This window comes from Numenius arquata, chromosome 2 (assembly GCF_964106895.1).
Source record: "Numenius arquata chromosome 2, bNumArq3.hap1.1, whole genome shotgun sequence".
NCBI classification, from domain to species: Eukaryota; Metazoa; Chordata; class Aves; order Charadriiformes; family Scolopacidae; genus Numenius; species Numenius arquata.
This window is the reverse complement of record NC_133577.1, coordinates 99,362,004-99,379,436: the sequence shown is the minus strand read 5'-3', so window position 1 is coordinate 99,379,436 and position 17,433 is coordinate 99,362,004. Positions and strand designations below refer to the sequence as shown.

The window sequence follows — 17,433 nt, the reverse complement described above, 5'->3', positions numbered from 1 at the left end:
TGATGAAAAGTTTTGCCCTTCACCTTTTAGAAACAGAGGTGAAAATACATGGTCGAAGCAACTCTTCCCATCATCACATCAAACCTATGCAACATCAAAGAGCCAATAGAGTGATTACGGTAAAGGACACAAAGCCCGTTAAATCCAGTATTTGTGTGGTTCGGTGCAGATACGGTCTGGGCATATGGGAAACATACATAGAAACACACCACAGACAGACAGTCTAACTTCTCCAAATACTGAAGAAATGTTTAGGGGTTTTGATTAAAAAAGATTAATAATTGAATTTTATTATACCCTTTTTTTCCCCTTCATTCATTATCCATGAATAAGCGTAACCTGGACACAGAAACAGAGAGAAACTGTGTTTTTTGCTTTTTTGAAAGGGACTTTGTAATGTGAATTCCTCTGCTGTGTGATCAAACTATATGCACTAGAGAAATCACATATCTGAAACATCAGAAAGACTCTGATTTGCCTCTAATTTAGTTCTATAAATTGTTGTTACAAGTTACTAAATAATAAGTCATTTTTAAGTCTGAATTATTTCCCTGTCGTTTACTGGTGTTGCTGTATTTTGTCTTTGTGACTTTTTTATCTCCGTTGTTTTGATCTATCTGCTTTTAAGTTTTTGGAATGCTGAATTTAGCATGCATAATAGAACTATGCATTTATTAACTGTCACTTGAGAGCCAATTTTAATAAACATCATTCAACAATTGTTTATTATGAGGCAGGAACATATTCTGTTAGTTTTGCAATTTTTTAAAACATTTTACCTGTGCATTGTCCTATTTAAAATCATAAATATTTCTGACACTAAAAAAGACAGGCAGTATCACAGTAATGTCAAAAATCAAATATTTTGCTTATGGAACATTTACTATTTCATCAGAAGAAAGTTCAATTTATAATCAGACTAAATTTTATCCATTAAAAATTATGACTAAAAAGAAATTTATTAGCTTTTCCCCACTGCAGCCTATAAACTTATTTAATTGACTTAAGATATAGTAAAAGACAGGCCATTAATTAGTAATGGTAAAACACGGTGAGATCCTGCTTGACTATATAAGAGGTGACTATATTGATGTTTGACTTTCAAACAGCATTTGATTTCTAAAGTAGTTAACAGAAATAGCTGATTTATTTTGCAGATACATGCTTCTCTGTATGTTTTGGACACTGTAAACCCAAGTACTGAAAATCTCCCATTAACTCATTTCTCCTTTTTGTGCATAGAAGCAGTTAAATCCATTAATATGTAGGCAGAAAGTGAAAGAATTACTTGAGCCTTACAGCCTGCATGATTACATGACTCTGAGAAAACTGTTATTAAGCAACTGATCCGCAGCTAAAATAATTCTGTGACCTCACATTGAGTTAATGCTTTTCAGGTCATTATAAACCTGCATGAAAGAGAGAAAAGCATCAAATAATCCTAGATTTTGCATGAGTATTTAAATTAACAGTCAAGCAGAGAGACTGCTTGTGTCATGAATTCATAAGAAGTTAAAAGATTCAGTGTAGCCACTCACCATGGTCAACTCATCAATTTAATTGAAGGAGGAAGGACTCCTCAGTTGTGTGGGAGTCTCATTTGTAAACAGATGCAGATGGGAGGAGTATTGCCACTCTCCACTTCCAATGTTAAGCTCGAGAAGCCCGAGTTAGGTGGCTAGGCTTAACCTAAGCTAATTCTGAAGCAGGCAGAGACTGGGGAGCTGAAAACCCTAAAGGTGATTCGGTACCTTAGTCATTAATCTCTGCATTAGTCAGTAGCAGAACTTGGCAGGAATGGGTTTGTGGAGAGAAACAGTTGGTGCTGAGGATCCAGTGCCCACGCTTTGTGTGTTTTAGGGTTTTACTTCAGTTTAGATCATGTCTGGACCTTATAAACTGAATGCACGATAGTGGCTGGAGTATGTTTTGGACAAATCTCATTTATGCGCAGAGACCGTGCAATTTGAATTAGGAGAGAGTAGGTGGGAGCAATCTAAACTGCACTTCTGAGCTCAGCTACTAATGCAGAGTCATCCTCAGTCTTCTCCTGAAGCAACTTGTCTTCCTCCGTGGACTGTAGAGGGGTCCTTGGGAGACTGAGTGGCTAAGAAAGCAGGTGAAATTGATTACCCGAAATGGAAATATTCCTCCTCCAAGCACATTCAAGGTTTTCAGTTGTTGTTCATTATTAATATTCCGCAAAGCTTTGCTAACTCAAACCACTCTGAAATGCTTTCTAGTATAGTGCCCATCACTAGGACCTTGATATGAATGGTTGACCTTTTACTGAAAGCCTAACTATTACAACTATTACACAAATTGTTTAGTTGTTTTTTTTCCTTTTCCTGAATAAGTTGAAGAATCCATAGAAGGGGCGAAACTTGAGGAAGTGTCAATTTTTCACACACTGCACAAGTCTCCATTCTGCCCTCTGTCATAAACCATCTAGCAGCTGCCATCACTTCAGGGCTGGCCTGTGTCTGCTTTGTCAGAGATCAGATTTGGTACAATAGTTCTTTTTTTATTGCCATACTGTTTTGCCATACTGTTTTGCCATACTGCTACACTCTGCAGTGATGGATGATAGATACTGCCTAAAATAGCATGCATAGAAGAGACATCTCTAGGATAAGCACATAAGATTTATGAGCCCACAGGTGCCTATAAATTGCCTCAGCATCGTCAACAATTATCTTTGTGGAGATAGAAATGACATGGAGCAAACAGAAGGTAAAAATGTTTGTAGAGAATAGCTTAAATATAATATTCATGCTTATGAAAGTGTATATGTATGTCTAAAATGCAATTGTATAAGAGGTGTATGTGTATGTGTGTTAGGAGCTCAGGGATTAGTTGATTCTGTTGGGGTCAACTGCTGAGTCTCAGGCAGACGATTCACTAATGTCCACTTTATTCTACATTGCTCTGTGAGTTACTTACTCCAGGTTGCTTCATCTCCTCTGCCTCCACTTCTACTGCCTAGAAGACCAAAAAAGAACATTTAATTGCACTATCTGCTTCCCCAAATTACGTTTTTGTTTAATTTATGCAGAAAGTAAATTTGTTCTGTTTAGAAGATTTCTGTCCTCTCCAGCTAGTTTCATCATACTCTGGGCTACTGCGCTGCATTACAGTATGTGTTAAATTATTGCTTTTCCTGCGGTGAACAGCCTCCATCATGACAACCACCTGGAAAAAAAGAGCAGACACCTCTCAAAGACTGGAAAGGCAGCATTTCAGATACTTACTAGACTGGCAAGATCATTTTCCCACAAGTGAACGTTATGACTCACTAGTAAAAGATGTAACAGATTTTTAATACAATGCCCTTAATTTTAACAACCTCCTAGGAGGGGCTCAGTGGGAGAGGGCTTTTTATCTCAGGCCGTAAAGTTGAAGTAGTCACAGTTCTGCAAGCAGTGTGTTTCAGCTTTTTAGGTTGCATTTAAAAGTAGGCAGCTTAAACTTTGAGCAGATTGCAAGAACCACAAAAATTAGACAGACTGAACTGTGAATAAGAACATAAATTTGATTAACTTGTAGCTGCCCGGTGCAGGATACAGACAGAACACATATTTATCAGATGTTAGAGTGACCCTGTGCTTGGGGTTATGGTCAGTGACATGCAAAGATTCAAACTGTGTTTATTAACAATTGCAGCCCCTTTACCAAAAGAGATGCCACTGCAAAAACCACAGACCAGCTCTTCTAACCTACGATCTCTCTCCTGTCCATCCATTCAAAGTCACGAATGACAAAGGGGGTGTTCATTTCCCTGTGTACTCAAAACTGTCCCATGGGGAGCCTGGGCTCCCTGGATGTGATGTGTCATGTCATTGCAATGCCTCATATACAAACTCCAAGTAGGACAATCAAGGACAGGCAGAAGAATGAAGTCAGGCTGTGAGTTCCACAGCCTTGAGGTGAAGAAGAATGGCTTATGCGACCATTTCAGAGGCAAATCAATATAAATGGACGTCCTGTTTCATAGGAACATGAGGGGCAAATGGAGAGGCAGCAAATCACTATAAACTCCTTTCCATCCCCTTCAGATACTCAAACAGAAGCAGCAAGCCCCTGTTCCCAAATGCTGACAAACAATTCACAGCTTCCAGATGACTTCTGGGTGAGTAGCTCTTCTGGATGACTAGGTTTTAACACCGTCTTATTTCCCTCCTAACACTCCTAACTAACACGGGGGATGTCAGTGGGTTTCACTGTTTGGGGGAAGAGGGTAGTTTTCTGAACGAGAAGTAGGGAGGAAGCTTATGAAGGAGAAACCCTGTGAGGCCAGTGCTCTCCACAGCAAACTCCTTACTGGAGCGACAAAAAGCATAAATCCAGCTGCTTTGCAAAGAGGAGTGTAGTAGCATCAAGTCCTTTCAGAACTATGTGTTACAGCCGCAGCAGAGTCACAGAGATACTTCTAATCTCATGCTTTTCTTTTGATGTCTGGCAATTGGGGTCTGCGGAAGAGCAGCTTATCTGATTCCTGCAGGCAGATTATAGACCTGGGTCTCATGCTGCTTTGTGACATCTGGAGCACTTCTCTGCATATTGAGTTCCGTCTTCTCTTCCTTTTTTCTCTCCCCCCTCTCCCCTCCGCCCCTTCCCCAAACTGTTTCATTCTTCTGTTTTTATTTCCCATAAATTTTTATTGTTCGTGCCCTGAACCGCAAATCACCCACCGAAGGACCATAATTGCTGTTACTGATACGGTACCATCTGTACACGGGCTCTGCCCAGACGAGGAGATTCTGCCAAAGCAGCAACAGGTACCTTTCCTAAGGCTCTGTCACAACCCAGGGACAGATCCAGTGAGAACATGGCTCATTGCAATACCGTATGCTACGTGCAGAACAGGTTTTGGTCCTTCTAACCAGGTCCTTCCACAGAGCATTACTAAGGAATGTTTACAGACAGGGTTATTTTTATGACTCAATGTATTTATTCAAGAAGACACATAGCTGTGTACCTTCTTTAAAACACCCAGAGCCCTGTCTCTCTTGTTAGAACCTGCTTTGCTCTCAGCTACACGCCAAGGAAACATGGCCCATGTGAACATAATAGATGTTTTCCTCAAGTCTGCCTTCATTCTAGCTCTTCAGTTTCTGAGGAAAAAAGGGCTTTCAGCCTGCTCACGCACACAGCCCCAGTGTGTCCTGCCTGGCATAGCTTCAAGGCTGAGGATTTTAAGAAAGAGGAGGCTCCTTTCTTCTCTGCAGGCAGACAAGTACCACTGCTGTGGCTGGCCGTGATGTAATTCCTACCTATTGTCAGGGAAATGAGAAAGACAAGCAGAAAGGAGTCATAGTAGTCAAAACTGAAATACAATATTTGTCTCAGCCAATATCAGCTGCTTGTTTGCTCCCTCCTTTTTGCCATTTGTCAGAAAGGCAGTTTGAGGTGGATCAGAACATTTCCTCAGTTACAACTCTTTTTTTTTCATTGTTTCTTTTTCCCATGGAATCCTTCCCCACCATTTCCTACTATTTAAATCTCTTTGATTCTCAACATCCTCAAAATGCAGTTTCCGTTCAGGCTCTTCCTTTCTTCTCTGCTGACCTCCTCTTCGCTGTTCATAGGATAATTCACATTGGAAGGGGTCTTAGCACAAAGCACGATCAGATCTGAGCTCAAACCAGGTTGCTCAGGGCTTTATCTTTGCAGGTCTGGAAAATATCCAAGCATGGAGACCGCACAACCTCCCTGGGCAACTTGTTCCAAAACCTTCTCAGCACTGTTGTGTAAATGTCACCACTGGTAGAAAACTCCAAGAGAGATTCCCCGTAGCAACAAGCAGGAATGAGCAAACTGCGTGCAAACCATGTCAAGTGACACAGTGTGAAGCCAAAGCCATCAAGATGTGAGCGTGGCTCCGTCCAGGTACACTCTGCCCTGTGGGAGTGAATCCACACCAGTTCTCACTAGATGCTACACATCTAGTAGAAAGCAGAAAATGGCAAGCAAGCACTGAAAAAAATCAAGACAGTTTCTTTGTGATGCCGAAGTTAATTGTAATTATATTTCATACTGATGTAACCGGTGTCTGTTTATTGCCTGGTACTGTATTTGCATATTGAAGAAGTCAATTATCTCTTCAATTTGCAATCCTTGGCTCATGTAATCAATTACCCTGAGCGAATGTTTAACATCACTTATGAAAGAGTCAGACTTTATCATGTATCATCTAGAAGAACCAGTAGCACCCAGTAATAGAATGGCTTATGACACTTTTGCAAAACCCATATGGATTGGTCAGTAGGAAACAAATTGAATGGCTGAATTTATGCATTGCCCAAGTCATTAATCTATACAACCAAACTGTGATCTTTATTAACTGAAAAATCATTTAGATTAACTAAAAAAAAGACTTCTTCTCAGACTTCCATTCATATTGACTTTCCATTACCGGCCTCACATAGGCCTGCACACACAAGAGTGTTAGAACAGGTCTCCAAAAGGAAAAATAAATTAGAAACCAACGCTTGCATGTAATGTGGATGAAGGCCAGGCTGGTCAGGGGCTTGTTTTGTTTTAGTTGAGATGTAGCTAGTGCAACTAAGGAGCCCTTCCCTCCCAGCAAGTCTAGCAGAGGCAATCAGAAGAAAGCTGGCCCCATTCAAGTTCCTGTCTGGGAAGGTGGCAGGTTACTTAAAGAAATGTGAAAGGAAGAGTGACAACTTTGCAGCAAAGCAGGAGGTTTAAGCAGTAAAGGAGAGGATGAATGTACAAAGATCAAAGAAATCAATACGATTTAATCCACATTTGTGTCTTAAAGCAGTAGCTTATCTGAAAAGCCTGGGTAATTTTAAAGGATAGAAAGACAAAGGCAAAGGAACTAGGTAATAAGAGAGTATCTTATTCAAAAACAGGTTTTAAAAAAGGTATTGATGGACTCTCCCTCCTTTGAAACAGAGATAAATGTCGATGATGACTGCTTCTGGGACACTCCATGCCTTACTGACCTTTCCTTGACAGGTTTAAGGGCACATAAAGAGAGTCGATGTGCTGGTGGCTACTAAGTCTTTTGGACAATGAAATGTACTCAAACATGGTCACAGTTTCAGTATTTACTCATTCATAAAAACATGTGCTGAAAGCAGGTTTTGCTTGAGCCAATAGCAGGTATAGTTAATGTATCCCAGAACTGCAGCAGCTCCAGCTGCTCCAGGTGTTTGAGGGCCTTTGTGAAGTTTGCTCCCTGTCGACTATGGCAGCCTCGCCAGGTAACGCTGCTGAGGATTCGTGTGTGGCTGAACTTCTGTGGCATCCAGCGATAACACCAAACTGATCCCACAAGTACAGATAATTTCCAGTAATCATTGTTTCTATGTTTCCATGGTTACTGGAAAGAGAAAGATTTCTATTTTTGCTCCATGAAGCCATACAAAAATTGAATGTTTTCCAAAATCTGTGCAAGGTTAAAATTAAATTGTGAGCAGACAATATAGCCATTTTCCCTTCATGTATGCCATCTCTTTACTCTCTTTCCACCCTTTCTGTCACTTCTGACCCACACAAATCCCACCAGCTCCACAGGAAAGCTATTCCTCAGAAATAATCCCAAAGGGGGCAGAGATCAAACTCTTTACTATGGGGTCCTGGAGAGACTTCAGGCATCGCTCATTCAAAAAGAAAAAAAAAAGAGAGAAGAATATTGATTCCAAGGTCTAAAGAGTTTGTTATTTATATAAACGCAGCTAAAGCACATGTGGCAGAAGTCAACCTCCTGCTCTGTTTTCACAGTAAGTCTCCTACGAGGGCCGGTATAATTATTTGTTGGACCTATCAACTGCAGGTAGGCTTAGTGTGCAGTGTTTAATGAAACCTCCATGGAAATGTGTGTTGTTGCACCTAAGAGAGTGGGATTTTTTTTTTCAGTGTTCAAGCCCAGGCAATAGCTGTGTCACATAAAAGCACCCAGTGGCGGGCCCTTAGTCAGTAACCACTCTGTGCTAACAGATTTGTGAAACTCGTGCAGGACCATCCAAAGGTACAAGCTCAGGTCCACGTGAGCTGTATGGGTATTTTAGGTCACTGCACCTGAAGGGTTAGCCCTGTTGCTCTAAAGAGTGTTACAAAGACACAGTGTAATAATGGTCTGACTAGACTTCAAAGGCATCTACTTCATTTGGGTGTATTTTAGTGCCTCGCCAAAGGCACATGAAGGATTAAACACACATAGCCCAAATGTCCCTCCTGATGTTTTAATGGCTCTAACTTTACATCACAAAAATCTCCACCATCTCTGTGGAGAAGTGAATGAGGCAGTTGACAAGACCTTTTCCTAGAGACCTTTCTGCTCCATCTTTTGTAGTCTGGTGGAAAAATGTCCTTTACTCAAACTACCCACTCATCTTATTGCTCTTGTTGCCATTTATACCATAGCAGTATGTAAGTGCCTTACACAAATAAGACTATAAAGATTGGAAAGGAACTGCTTGAGGAATTTGCAATACAAAAGATGACCGAAGGTAGAAAGGAAAAGTAAAATCCTAAAATGTGAAATCACTTGCCCAAGTTCCCAGGAGTCAAGTATCCCACTGCTTGTCTATTTTATTAGGACTTTGGCTTTTCTAGATTGTTGCTGTCAAATGTTTTATTTGCTTCATGAGATTCACACACGCGCACACAGACACTGCATGAAACATCCCAAGAACAGGATTAGGCGTATTTCACCCTGGCATATATTCCATCTGGAGAAATGAAGTTTTTTGAAATCAGAAGGCAGGTTTGTTAGCATCAGACATCCGTTGTCTCCTGCCATGAAAATGCCTGCAAGGTGGCCATAATGAGAAGTGGAAATACCTCACTTGTTCCTCAATTGCCTTCCTGAGTTCGCTGATCTCAGTCTGGGTTCAGGCATTGTGAGTCTGGAAAATAGATTTCAGCAGTGCTTCATATTACAGCAAGTAACACACAAAGAAGTTACAAAGCTGCTCTTTTATCCCCCCAAATGTTGACATCCTATTGTTTCTTTGCAAATTATATTTTGCAAAAAGGAAGTTAAATTCCTTTTCATAGTAAATGCAAAGATTGCCAGCATTTATGTGATGGCAGCTTCAGAATTTATGCCAGCTTGTGTTTTTTCCTTCAGCTGCATCAAGTGTCACTGAGAAGCAATGCTGGAAGTTCAAAAGACAAGCAGTGAAAAATATTCTTCTAACATGTTCCTGTCATGTAGGCTCTGAGTGCATTAATTTTTGCTGGAACAATGAAACAGGGAGACCTGTAAAATAACAATCCATTTGTAATGGGATTCTGCATGTAGCATCCTGATATACGGTCTCATCTGAGATGGGAAAGGGCCCTGTCAGTGTCAGTGTGATAAATACTGTTTTTAGGGACAAGATGAGGAGAAACATTAGCCCAGTGAGAGCGTGTATGAGCAGCAGAATGTGACAAGTGCTCTGCTGTGTCTCAGCCAGACTTGCCGGGGGGGGGGGGGGTGCCAATCAAGGTCAATCACAGGGACTGGTGAAAGGCAGGCGGTGGGAGAAACCCTGCAGTCCCTCGATGTGTGGTGACACTGCACCAGCCAGGCACCTGGGCAGCTATGGGGACGGCTACGGTACGGACATGCAAACCCCTGGGCTGGGGCTGCCTGGCAATTTGCTGCCAAAAGCATATGTCACCACTGACAGACCTGCTGCTGCTGTAAATTAAAGTTGGTCAGTGTAATCTCATTTCTAAGCAGTCTCCAGAGGTGGGAGGAAAAAGCCAGGGTGCTCTGTGAGTTGGGGTGAGGGCTGGTCACAGAGCAGCAAGACATCTCTCCCAACAGCAAGCGCCTGGCACCAGGAGAGGTGACATCACCCCATGCCTCTGCCCCAGCCTGGCAGTGGGGCAAGAAGGTGGAGTGGGAACGCACCCTGTGTCTTCTCTCCCATTACTTTATGGGGAATCATAGAATCATAGAATGGTTAAAGTTGGAAGGGACCTTCAATATCAACAATACAGCAGATAAACTGTATTACTAGACACTTAGCAAATGTTAATAAACACCAATAAAATCCTAAACACCCTTGTAACCCCAAAGCCTTCTGGTCACCCACACTGACACACACACACATGTAGTTGCACCATGGCCCACATGCACATCACATCCCTCGGACAAGCCCCTTCTCTGGCCTGCCCAGGTCCCTCTGCTGGGCAGGGTGACTGCCTGCTGTCTCAGCCTCCCCCCAGCACCACACCACCCACCAGCTCGCTGAGGGTGTGCTCTGCATGGAGCTGACCCCACGGTTTCACCTGCAGGTGACAGTGGAGCAGAGCTGGTGGCTGATCTTTGCCTCTCATTCCAGGGGCGATGCTGGGTAATGGTTGCTTTCTCAGCCTGCTGCCCTCCCTCTGCCTCAGCAGCCACAGATGTTGCACGTCCCTGAGCTGCCTGGCTGCCCTCCTCACCCCAGGGGTCTCCCAGGCTTTCCAGTCACCCACCCTGCCACGCTGAGAGCATCCCCGCAGGTCCTGTTGCGGCAAGCAGCCTGCCTTCTGCCGGACATCTGGCTCATGTCACAGCTGGCTTTCAAACAGCTTGTTCTGCACTCCTGCTATGGTCTGCATGTTTGCCTCATACCTTTAGCTAAAGCTGCGGTGGGCTCTTTGCCCATGGACGGGAGTATAGACATCCTGTGGGCCTGCAAAGTGTCCCCTCTCTGCTTAGGCCACTGCTGAGTCTCCCGCTCTTCCTTACCCAGTTATCAGGAGTTGGTTTAACAGAATTATGGGCTTCCCTTATGTGCCTTCCTGATCTTGGGCTTTGGCTAGCTTTACTCCTCTTGTTTTGGGAATCACTGTCCCATATCTGCAAAAGCAGACTCCTCCTGTGAAAGCATACAGCAAGTGTGCATGGATTTTGCAGAAAAATCTTTTATTCTGTGGATCTGCTGGCCATTGCTCCTGGGTCAGTCTCAGAATTGTCTCTGTGAAGGCTCACCCCCTTTGAGATGTCACCTTCATTTTCATGCAGAGTCACGCTTTTCTGCTCCACAGAGAAATGCTTTGGTGTGGCTGCTATGATGATGGGCACCCTGGCCATGATGGTGGACATGGTACAAGGAAGGCTAGAGGTGCCTACCAGCTCGTACCTAAATGCCATGATTTTATTTTCCATGACAGTGCTGGTGACAGGCATGGGTTTCGGCAAAACCAGCGCGCTGGTAACTCTCATGGTCTCAAAGGGAGCTGTGTCTGTCTGGGACTCCAACCTTGTCACCTCGCTTTGGTCTTCCAAGGAGCATGGTTCTCCCCTACTGCTGAAGCCCCGATACTGGACAATGCAGTGTAAAGCAAAAATGAGCTTTCTAACATACTTGCATGTTCTGTTGGCAATATCTGTCATGAAGACAATGGTCTCACCAGGGTAAAATATATTTTTCTCCAGGGAAATCCGAAGGATCATGGAGCCACGTCTGAAGCAACAGAAATAAACTATATCTTTCCTAGCTTCCACCATCAGTGGGGCCTGCATGGAGAGGGTGAACAGAAAGGCAAACCATGCTGAGTTGTTGTTCTGGATATGGGGTGATTCCCAAACACCACATGCATAAACTCCTAACACAACAGCTGAGGCTGCTCAACTGTCCCCACAAGCCACCATTAACCCAGAGTACAGTCTTTCTCACTACACTGAATGTGACACAGCTGAATTAGCACAGTCCTCCTGAGCATATGTGCAAAGAATTCATGTGTGCACATGTAAACATTGTCACCTTTAGCTATCCATACCCGAGTTTAGAAGGAGGCCACAAAATTATTAGAATCATCACATTCTGGACGTCTTGATGACCTTTGACTGACTTTCCCAGTCTAGGCAGAGTTCGGTAAAAAAGGCACCTCCTATCTAGTTGCTTGCCCAAAGCTTAGACTCCAAAATAAGCAAATAATTTCCCTTCTTCCTCATCCTGGATCTCAAAGTGCTTCCTGCATGTCATTCTTCAAGTCTTACACTGCACCTTCTATGCTAGAAAATAAACATCTTGGTGCAAGCCCTAGGACAAAGATGCCAGAAGATACTGAAGTGTCATTTGAATGCTAAAAGGAGAAAACTCAGAGCTAAAAGTTCATGGACACTCAGTAGTAAGCCGTTACAGCTCTGGGTCAGAACAGGGTAGGTCCGTGTGTCTCCAGCTCAGATAGCTTGTTTCCCTTACCGTGTCTTTCATGGGTCTTCTGTGGTTACCAGCAATTCCTTGAAGCAGTAAACATCTCTCCTCTTTAGCTAAGACAACTTGGCCACTGCAGCAACTCCCTTGAACAAAGTAGGAGATGCAGCCAATTTTGCTGTTGAATGTGGAGGGAATATTTGGAGGAAAGTTGAAGTGGAAGTCAAAGGTGTGGACCCCAGGATCCAGCCATCCATCTGAAAGCCAAACAACACACTTCAATCAGAAGCCTTTTAAACATTTAGGATGTTTGTACCTTATACAAATCATGAAGTGTCTCCCAGAACCCAAGGTGTCCTTACCACCTTGGATTAGTATTACACCCAAAGTCCAATAAAGGCATGTTATGGGGTGGACTGTGCATCACCTCTGCAGGTCAGTTGCTGGATGTATGGACCCCTAGCAGTTGGCAGACTTGAGAACTGCTAATCTGCCTCATTTTAACACAAGGTGAGCAAACTTGCAGCTCTTCACAAATTCTTTAGGATTTTCACTTATCAAAATGTAGTGCCACAGACTTTTAACTTTCCCAATAAGCACTAATAGGCTTTTTGGGAGTAAAGGGGTGCAATAACTTTCACTCCTCTTTTATCATTGTCTACAACACCTGTGCTTGTGATCTGAAACTTTTGTTTCACTTGTGCAAAAGACCCCTAATTACAAAAAAGTAATATTTGACACCTTCTCTGCGCAACTGTGAGAAAAAAAATTATGATCCATTCCTTCAAACATCTGTCGTTTCTTCTGTGCCACTTCCTCTGAATCAAAATCAGTTTTGTGTGGGTGAGGTCCCACTGCCCATAAGGAATGAAAGACTATCCCACCTGTGCAAGGATAAATTTGGCCTCTTCTGGCCAGATAAGACCAGCTCTTGACTCTTTTCTTCATCCAAGACCTATTTCTTTTAAACATATATCTGCTGGCAGTTTATCATCCAGACTTAAGCTTTCCTTCCTCCTAGTAGCTTGTGCCAAAACTTCACTTTGAACCCACAATATTAGAGGATGTGAGACTGCTAGAATTTTGTCCTGCTGACTGCATCCTTTTGCAGATGAATTCAACGATGCCTCAAGTTTCAATAATCTAAACTGGATATTCTTGTTGGCAGAAGAGCCTGGATATTGTTTCCTCACAGCATGGGAGATTTAGCAGATGGCATAACAGCATTTTCAATCAATCAGAGTTGTAACTCTGAAGAAAAAAAGATGCCTAAAACAATCTGAAAGGGAGAAAACTAAAATTCATCAGCCTCTTAAATAACTGCAATATAAAAAAGTTGTGTTGTTTATTCTGACAGTTTGTAGAAATCTGATATTCCCAGGGCCTTATCTCACACAACGTTGTCTTCAAGTTATTTTGGCTATGTTCTTGTTTTGGTGGAATGAAGGACTTTGAACTGTGAGTAGATCTGCAGTTTAACCTTGAAAGAAAACAGCGTTCCCCTCCTGGAACGATCTGTGGTTGGGCTCTGCTGTGGGTGGTCTGTTCTGCAGCCCCAGCACAGTGTGGGGATTTACTGAGAGAGTTCACGTGTCTCCGTCCCTGCTGCGGGTACGGCCTGAGAGCCCGGCACTGTGTGCAGGGCTGAAGTAGGCCCCGTGGTGCAAAAAGGCTTGCAGATACTTATTTCATTCTATGTACAGCTTTAATCCCACTTTCTCTGGCTTGTTTTGCATCACTTCTAAAGAAACTTCTTTGAATTGTGCCCGCTTGCTGAGCTGTGCTTTACTTTCTGCACAGGCCCTCAGACCCAAAAGGACAGTGGCCTTCAACGATGTCCCTGAACTCACCCTGGAAGCCAAGGCGAACTTGCCTTCCTGGGCTTCCCATGGCTGCTGGGTGTGAGCCCTGTTGCACAGGAGCTCCTGCCCTCTACGTGCTTCCAGAAACCCTTTTTTCCCTGAAACCATGCAATGGTATTAGTTACCCTGTAGAAAGTTTCCCAGCTGCCAAGAGGCACCAGGAGATACCGCGTGTCTTGGTGTTCAGCAGCAGAACCCTGGAACTTCAGTCACACAGGAAAATTTAAGTCAATTCTGGATAATTTATTGTTACCTAATTCATAAAGTCGTCCATCTTGTATTTCCCAGGAAGGGAGATGATGGCTGCAGCTGTGGGGAAAGTACAAAGAGGCTGCTTATGGGAGAGACTTGGGGGGTGACCTTTCTGTGAAGGACACAAGGGATTTCCCGGGGTGCGACTAATGGTGCACAGCAGTGATTGAAGAGTTTCAAACTGCCTGTAGTCCTGGTCCTGTGAGCTCCTGCCTCTGGTTTGCTCTGACTGGGATGTTTCTGCTGGTGATGAGGATGGTTATCCCTGGTAGCACCCATCTCTTTCTTTTCTGAATCTAATTATCCTAGAGCTGTTACCAGTCATATTCGATGGCTGCCAAGAGTCAGTTCCTCCAGCAGTCTTTATCTCACAGAGAGACAATACTGAGTTCCTTGTGCGGTGGCGGGGCTTACCAGGGTTAAAAAGAAATATGTCAGCAGGCACCTGGATCCATGTATATATACTTCTTACAGAGACATCAGATGTAACCCAAGTAGGGCATGTGGTAAGATCAAACACCAGATAGCAACGTTCTATCAAGAGCATATTAGCAGCTGAGTGTCAAAAGCTGACACAGGCAGCAATCTGTTCAAACATACATTCCTTGTACGCCAGCATCAGTGGGGAGCACAGAGTATTCAGGGTAAGAAGGGTCAGGTCCATATCTTCTTTCATGTTTTAAAATGGCTTTCCTGGACTTGTTAGAGCACTTCTACGGAGATGTAATCAATGCTGGAAAAGGCAGAAAAAGACTGAGTTACAGTGGTAAAAATCTGTTATTAAACCTCACTGCTTTGGCAAGTCTTGATGGATGCAGGTGCTCAACTCTTTTGAAAATAAGAATATATCTGTAGGTGGCAGAATACAGATTCAAGTGTGTCTTTAAGCAACACCAATTTGAACTTAGGCTAACATCCAGACCTGAGGTGCTTTCCAGGTACTTGTTCATATAATGGCAAAAATAATTTTTCCAACACTCAGCTTTTCTCTCTCTTTTCTGTCAAGGCTGTAACATCCGGTAGCCACTGGGAAGGGATAGAATTCCACAGTATGTCCAGGCTAAGACTCTAATTCATGTGTAAGGGGAAAATGATCGTTGGACAAGGTAGAGCCTTCAAGTCTGAGAGGAAAGGAAGCCTGACCACTGCAGGTCATAGCTTAAAAGCACAGTTTCCACACATTGACAGAGTCTAACTTCAGTGTTAAACTAATCTAAGGCAGCGACCACCTATGATCTGTAGACTATATTTTCAGGATTCCCAACAGACCCTAAGAAAGAGGAGCTGAGAAAGGGCAGTGTACCTCCTAGGAGGCTTCCATATGTTTTAAACATCCCCTGGAATAATTCACTGGATTAGGTGGTCATTACATCCCACTGACTTTACTCTTTTTAAAAAAACTGTACATTGTAATAGTTAGCTCTGTATTTATATGTGTGCTTGTGTATAATATCTGAAGGGAAGGTGCAAAGAAGATAGAGTCAAGCTCTTCTCAGTGACAGGACAAGAGGCGACAGGCACAAACTGAAACACAAGTTTCCTCTGAACACCAAGAAACACTTTTTTCACTGTGAAACAGGTTGCCCTGAGAGGTCTCCTTCCTCTGAGAAATTGAAAAGTCTGGGCAGGTGGCCCTACTTGAGCAGGTGGGTTGTTCCAGATGACCTCCACAGGTGCCTTTCAACCTCAGCTGTTCTGTGATTCTGTGATTCCATGCAATAATCACACTTTTGCAGGTGTTTTCAGTGTATGTCTCACATTTTTCTTGTCTGTCAGCAAAGATACAGCAGTAACTCTAATAGTGCCTCTACTACAGTTGCAAATACAATAAAGCCTGTATACCCAGTGGATACTTGCTGGCATGTAAGTCAACAAGAACATTGAAGGTAAGCATTTTAGATGACCAAAGAATGCTTCAGTGATGTGCCTGTGACTAAAGATTTCCTACTTGCTGCTAGACAGGTTGTGATAGATTTCTGTGCAATAAATGTTCACTTCGCAGACACAGCCACCAGCTCGTGGGGGACTGCTCACACTCTCAAATACTGCTGACCATGCCAGAATGCTACTGTTCATCGCAAAGCCCTGATTGCCATATGATTTAATGAAAAGGAGTATGCCATGGGACAGAAACAACACATGGACATTGGCAAAAGGAAGACTTCCTACCCAGATCCTGCCTTCCCTAGCCCAACATAAAGATGCTGTTCAGTTAACTGATGCCTTATCCCAGCACTTTACCCTCTATGTGAAAATTCTGTGTTTTGGAGATGTAGACAGCCTGGTTGGTGCAAGCTGTGCTCTTCTCATAGTCCCATTCAGGATTTTCCTCCTCAAGCCACCTCAGGTAGCCTCTTCCCACAAGCTCCACCTTCACTACAGGGTCCACCAGGGTACTCCTGAGGTTCAGAACCAGTTGGCCATCTATGCTGGAGCCAGCCAAATACACCTCAGTCTCAGGAAGCACCAGGTTAATTGCTCTCACTGTTGACATGAGGGAAGAGCCAGGTGCTCCTGGGGTCTGGAGGCTGAATGGTGAGGTCATCTGCTCCTCCATGACAGCGGGGTTTGTGAGGTCATGGCATGGGGGACAGGTGCAGGGTGCCCCACAGGGAGAGAGCTCAGCTCTCCAAGTTATGCCAGAGGGGATCAGAGCCATTTATCTGAGTATTAGCAGCACCTAACTAACTGGCAAGCATGCAGCTACACATTTAGGATCACATCTGGCAACACAGCAGAAAAACCACAATTCAAGACACCAAGCAAATGTTGATAAACACCCAGAAAATTCTAAGCATGCTTTCCATGAGTAATCCCCAAAACTTCAAAGCATGCACACACACACAGAGGCACGGTTAGGTGCACCCACCTCCTCTGGGGTGCTGGTTCCCCAGCTCATGCACCTCTCCTTGGGGAAACACGAGTGCTCTACATGAACCCTACCTCTAACCCATCCACTGGTGAGAACACACCCCACAAGCCCCCCCACATCCCACAGCACTGCACCCCATCAGCATCAGCATGCTGGCTGCATGTAGGCTGCTCAGACCATCTGGCAGTGGCAAACTGCTTCTGACAGTGCCAGCCCTGGCTTTGGTGGCTGCTGCTTCCCCTGTCCCACTCCCAGGTCTTGTCCCTGGTCACAACTTCCCACACTTCCTTGAGACTTCTTTCCAGGCTGATTTTCTTCTCTTATAAGTCTGCTG

General features: G+C 43.7%; 1 protein-coding gene across 1 annotated transcript; it reads right to left on the bottom strand.

The window, feature by feature from the left end:
* Positions 1 to 2,913: 2,913 nt before the first annotated feature.
* Positions 2,914 to 16,721, bottom strand: ARRDC5 (arrestin domain containing 5). The gene is made up of 4 exons (XM_074167622.1): positions 16,469 to 16,721; positions 12,162 to 12,370; positions 10,946 to 11,473; positions 2,914 to 2,982 (listed from the first exon to the last, which is right to left on the bottom strand). Exons 1-4 carry the CDS (start codon positions 16,719 to 16,721, stop codon positions 2,914 to 2,916), a joined length of 1,059 nt encoding a protein of 352 aa, XP_074023723.1.
* Between the last annotated feature and the right edge of the window lie 712 nt (positions 16,722 to 17,433).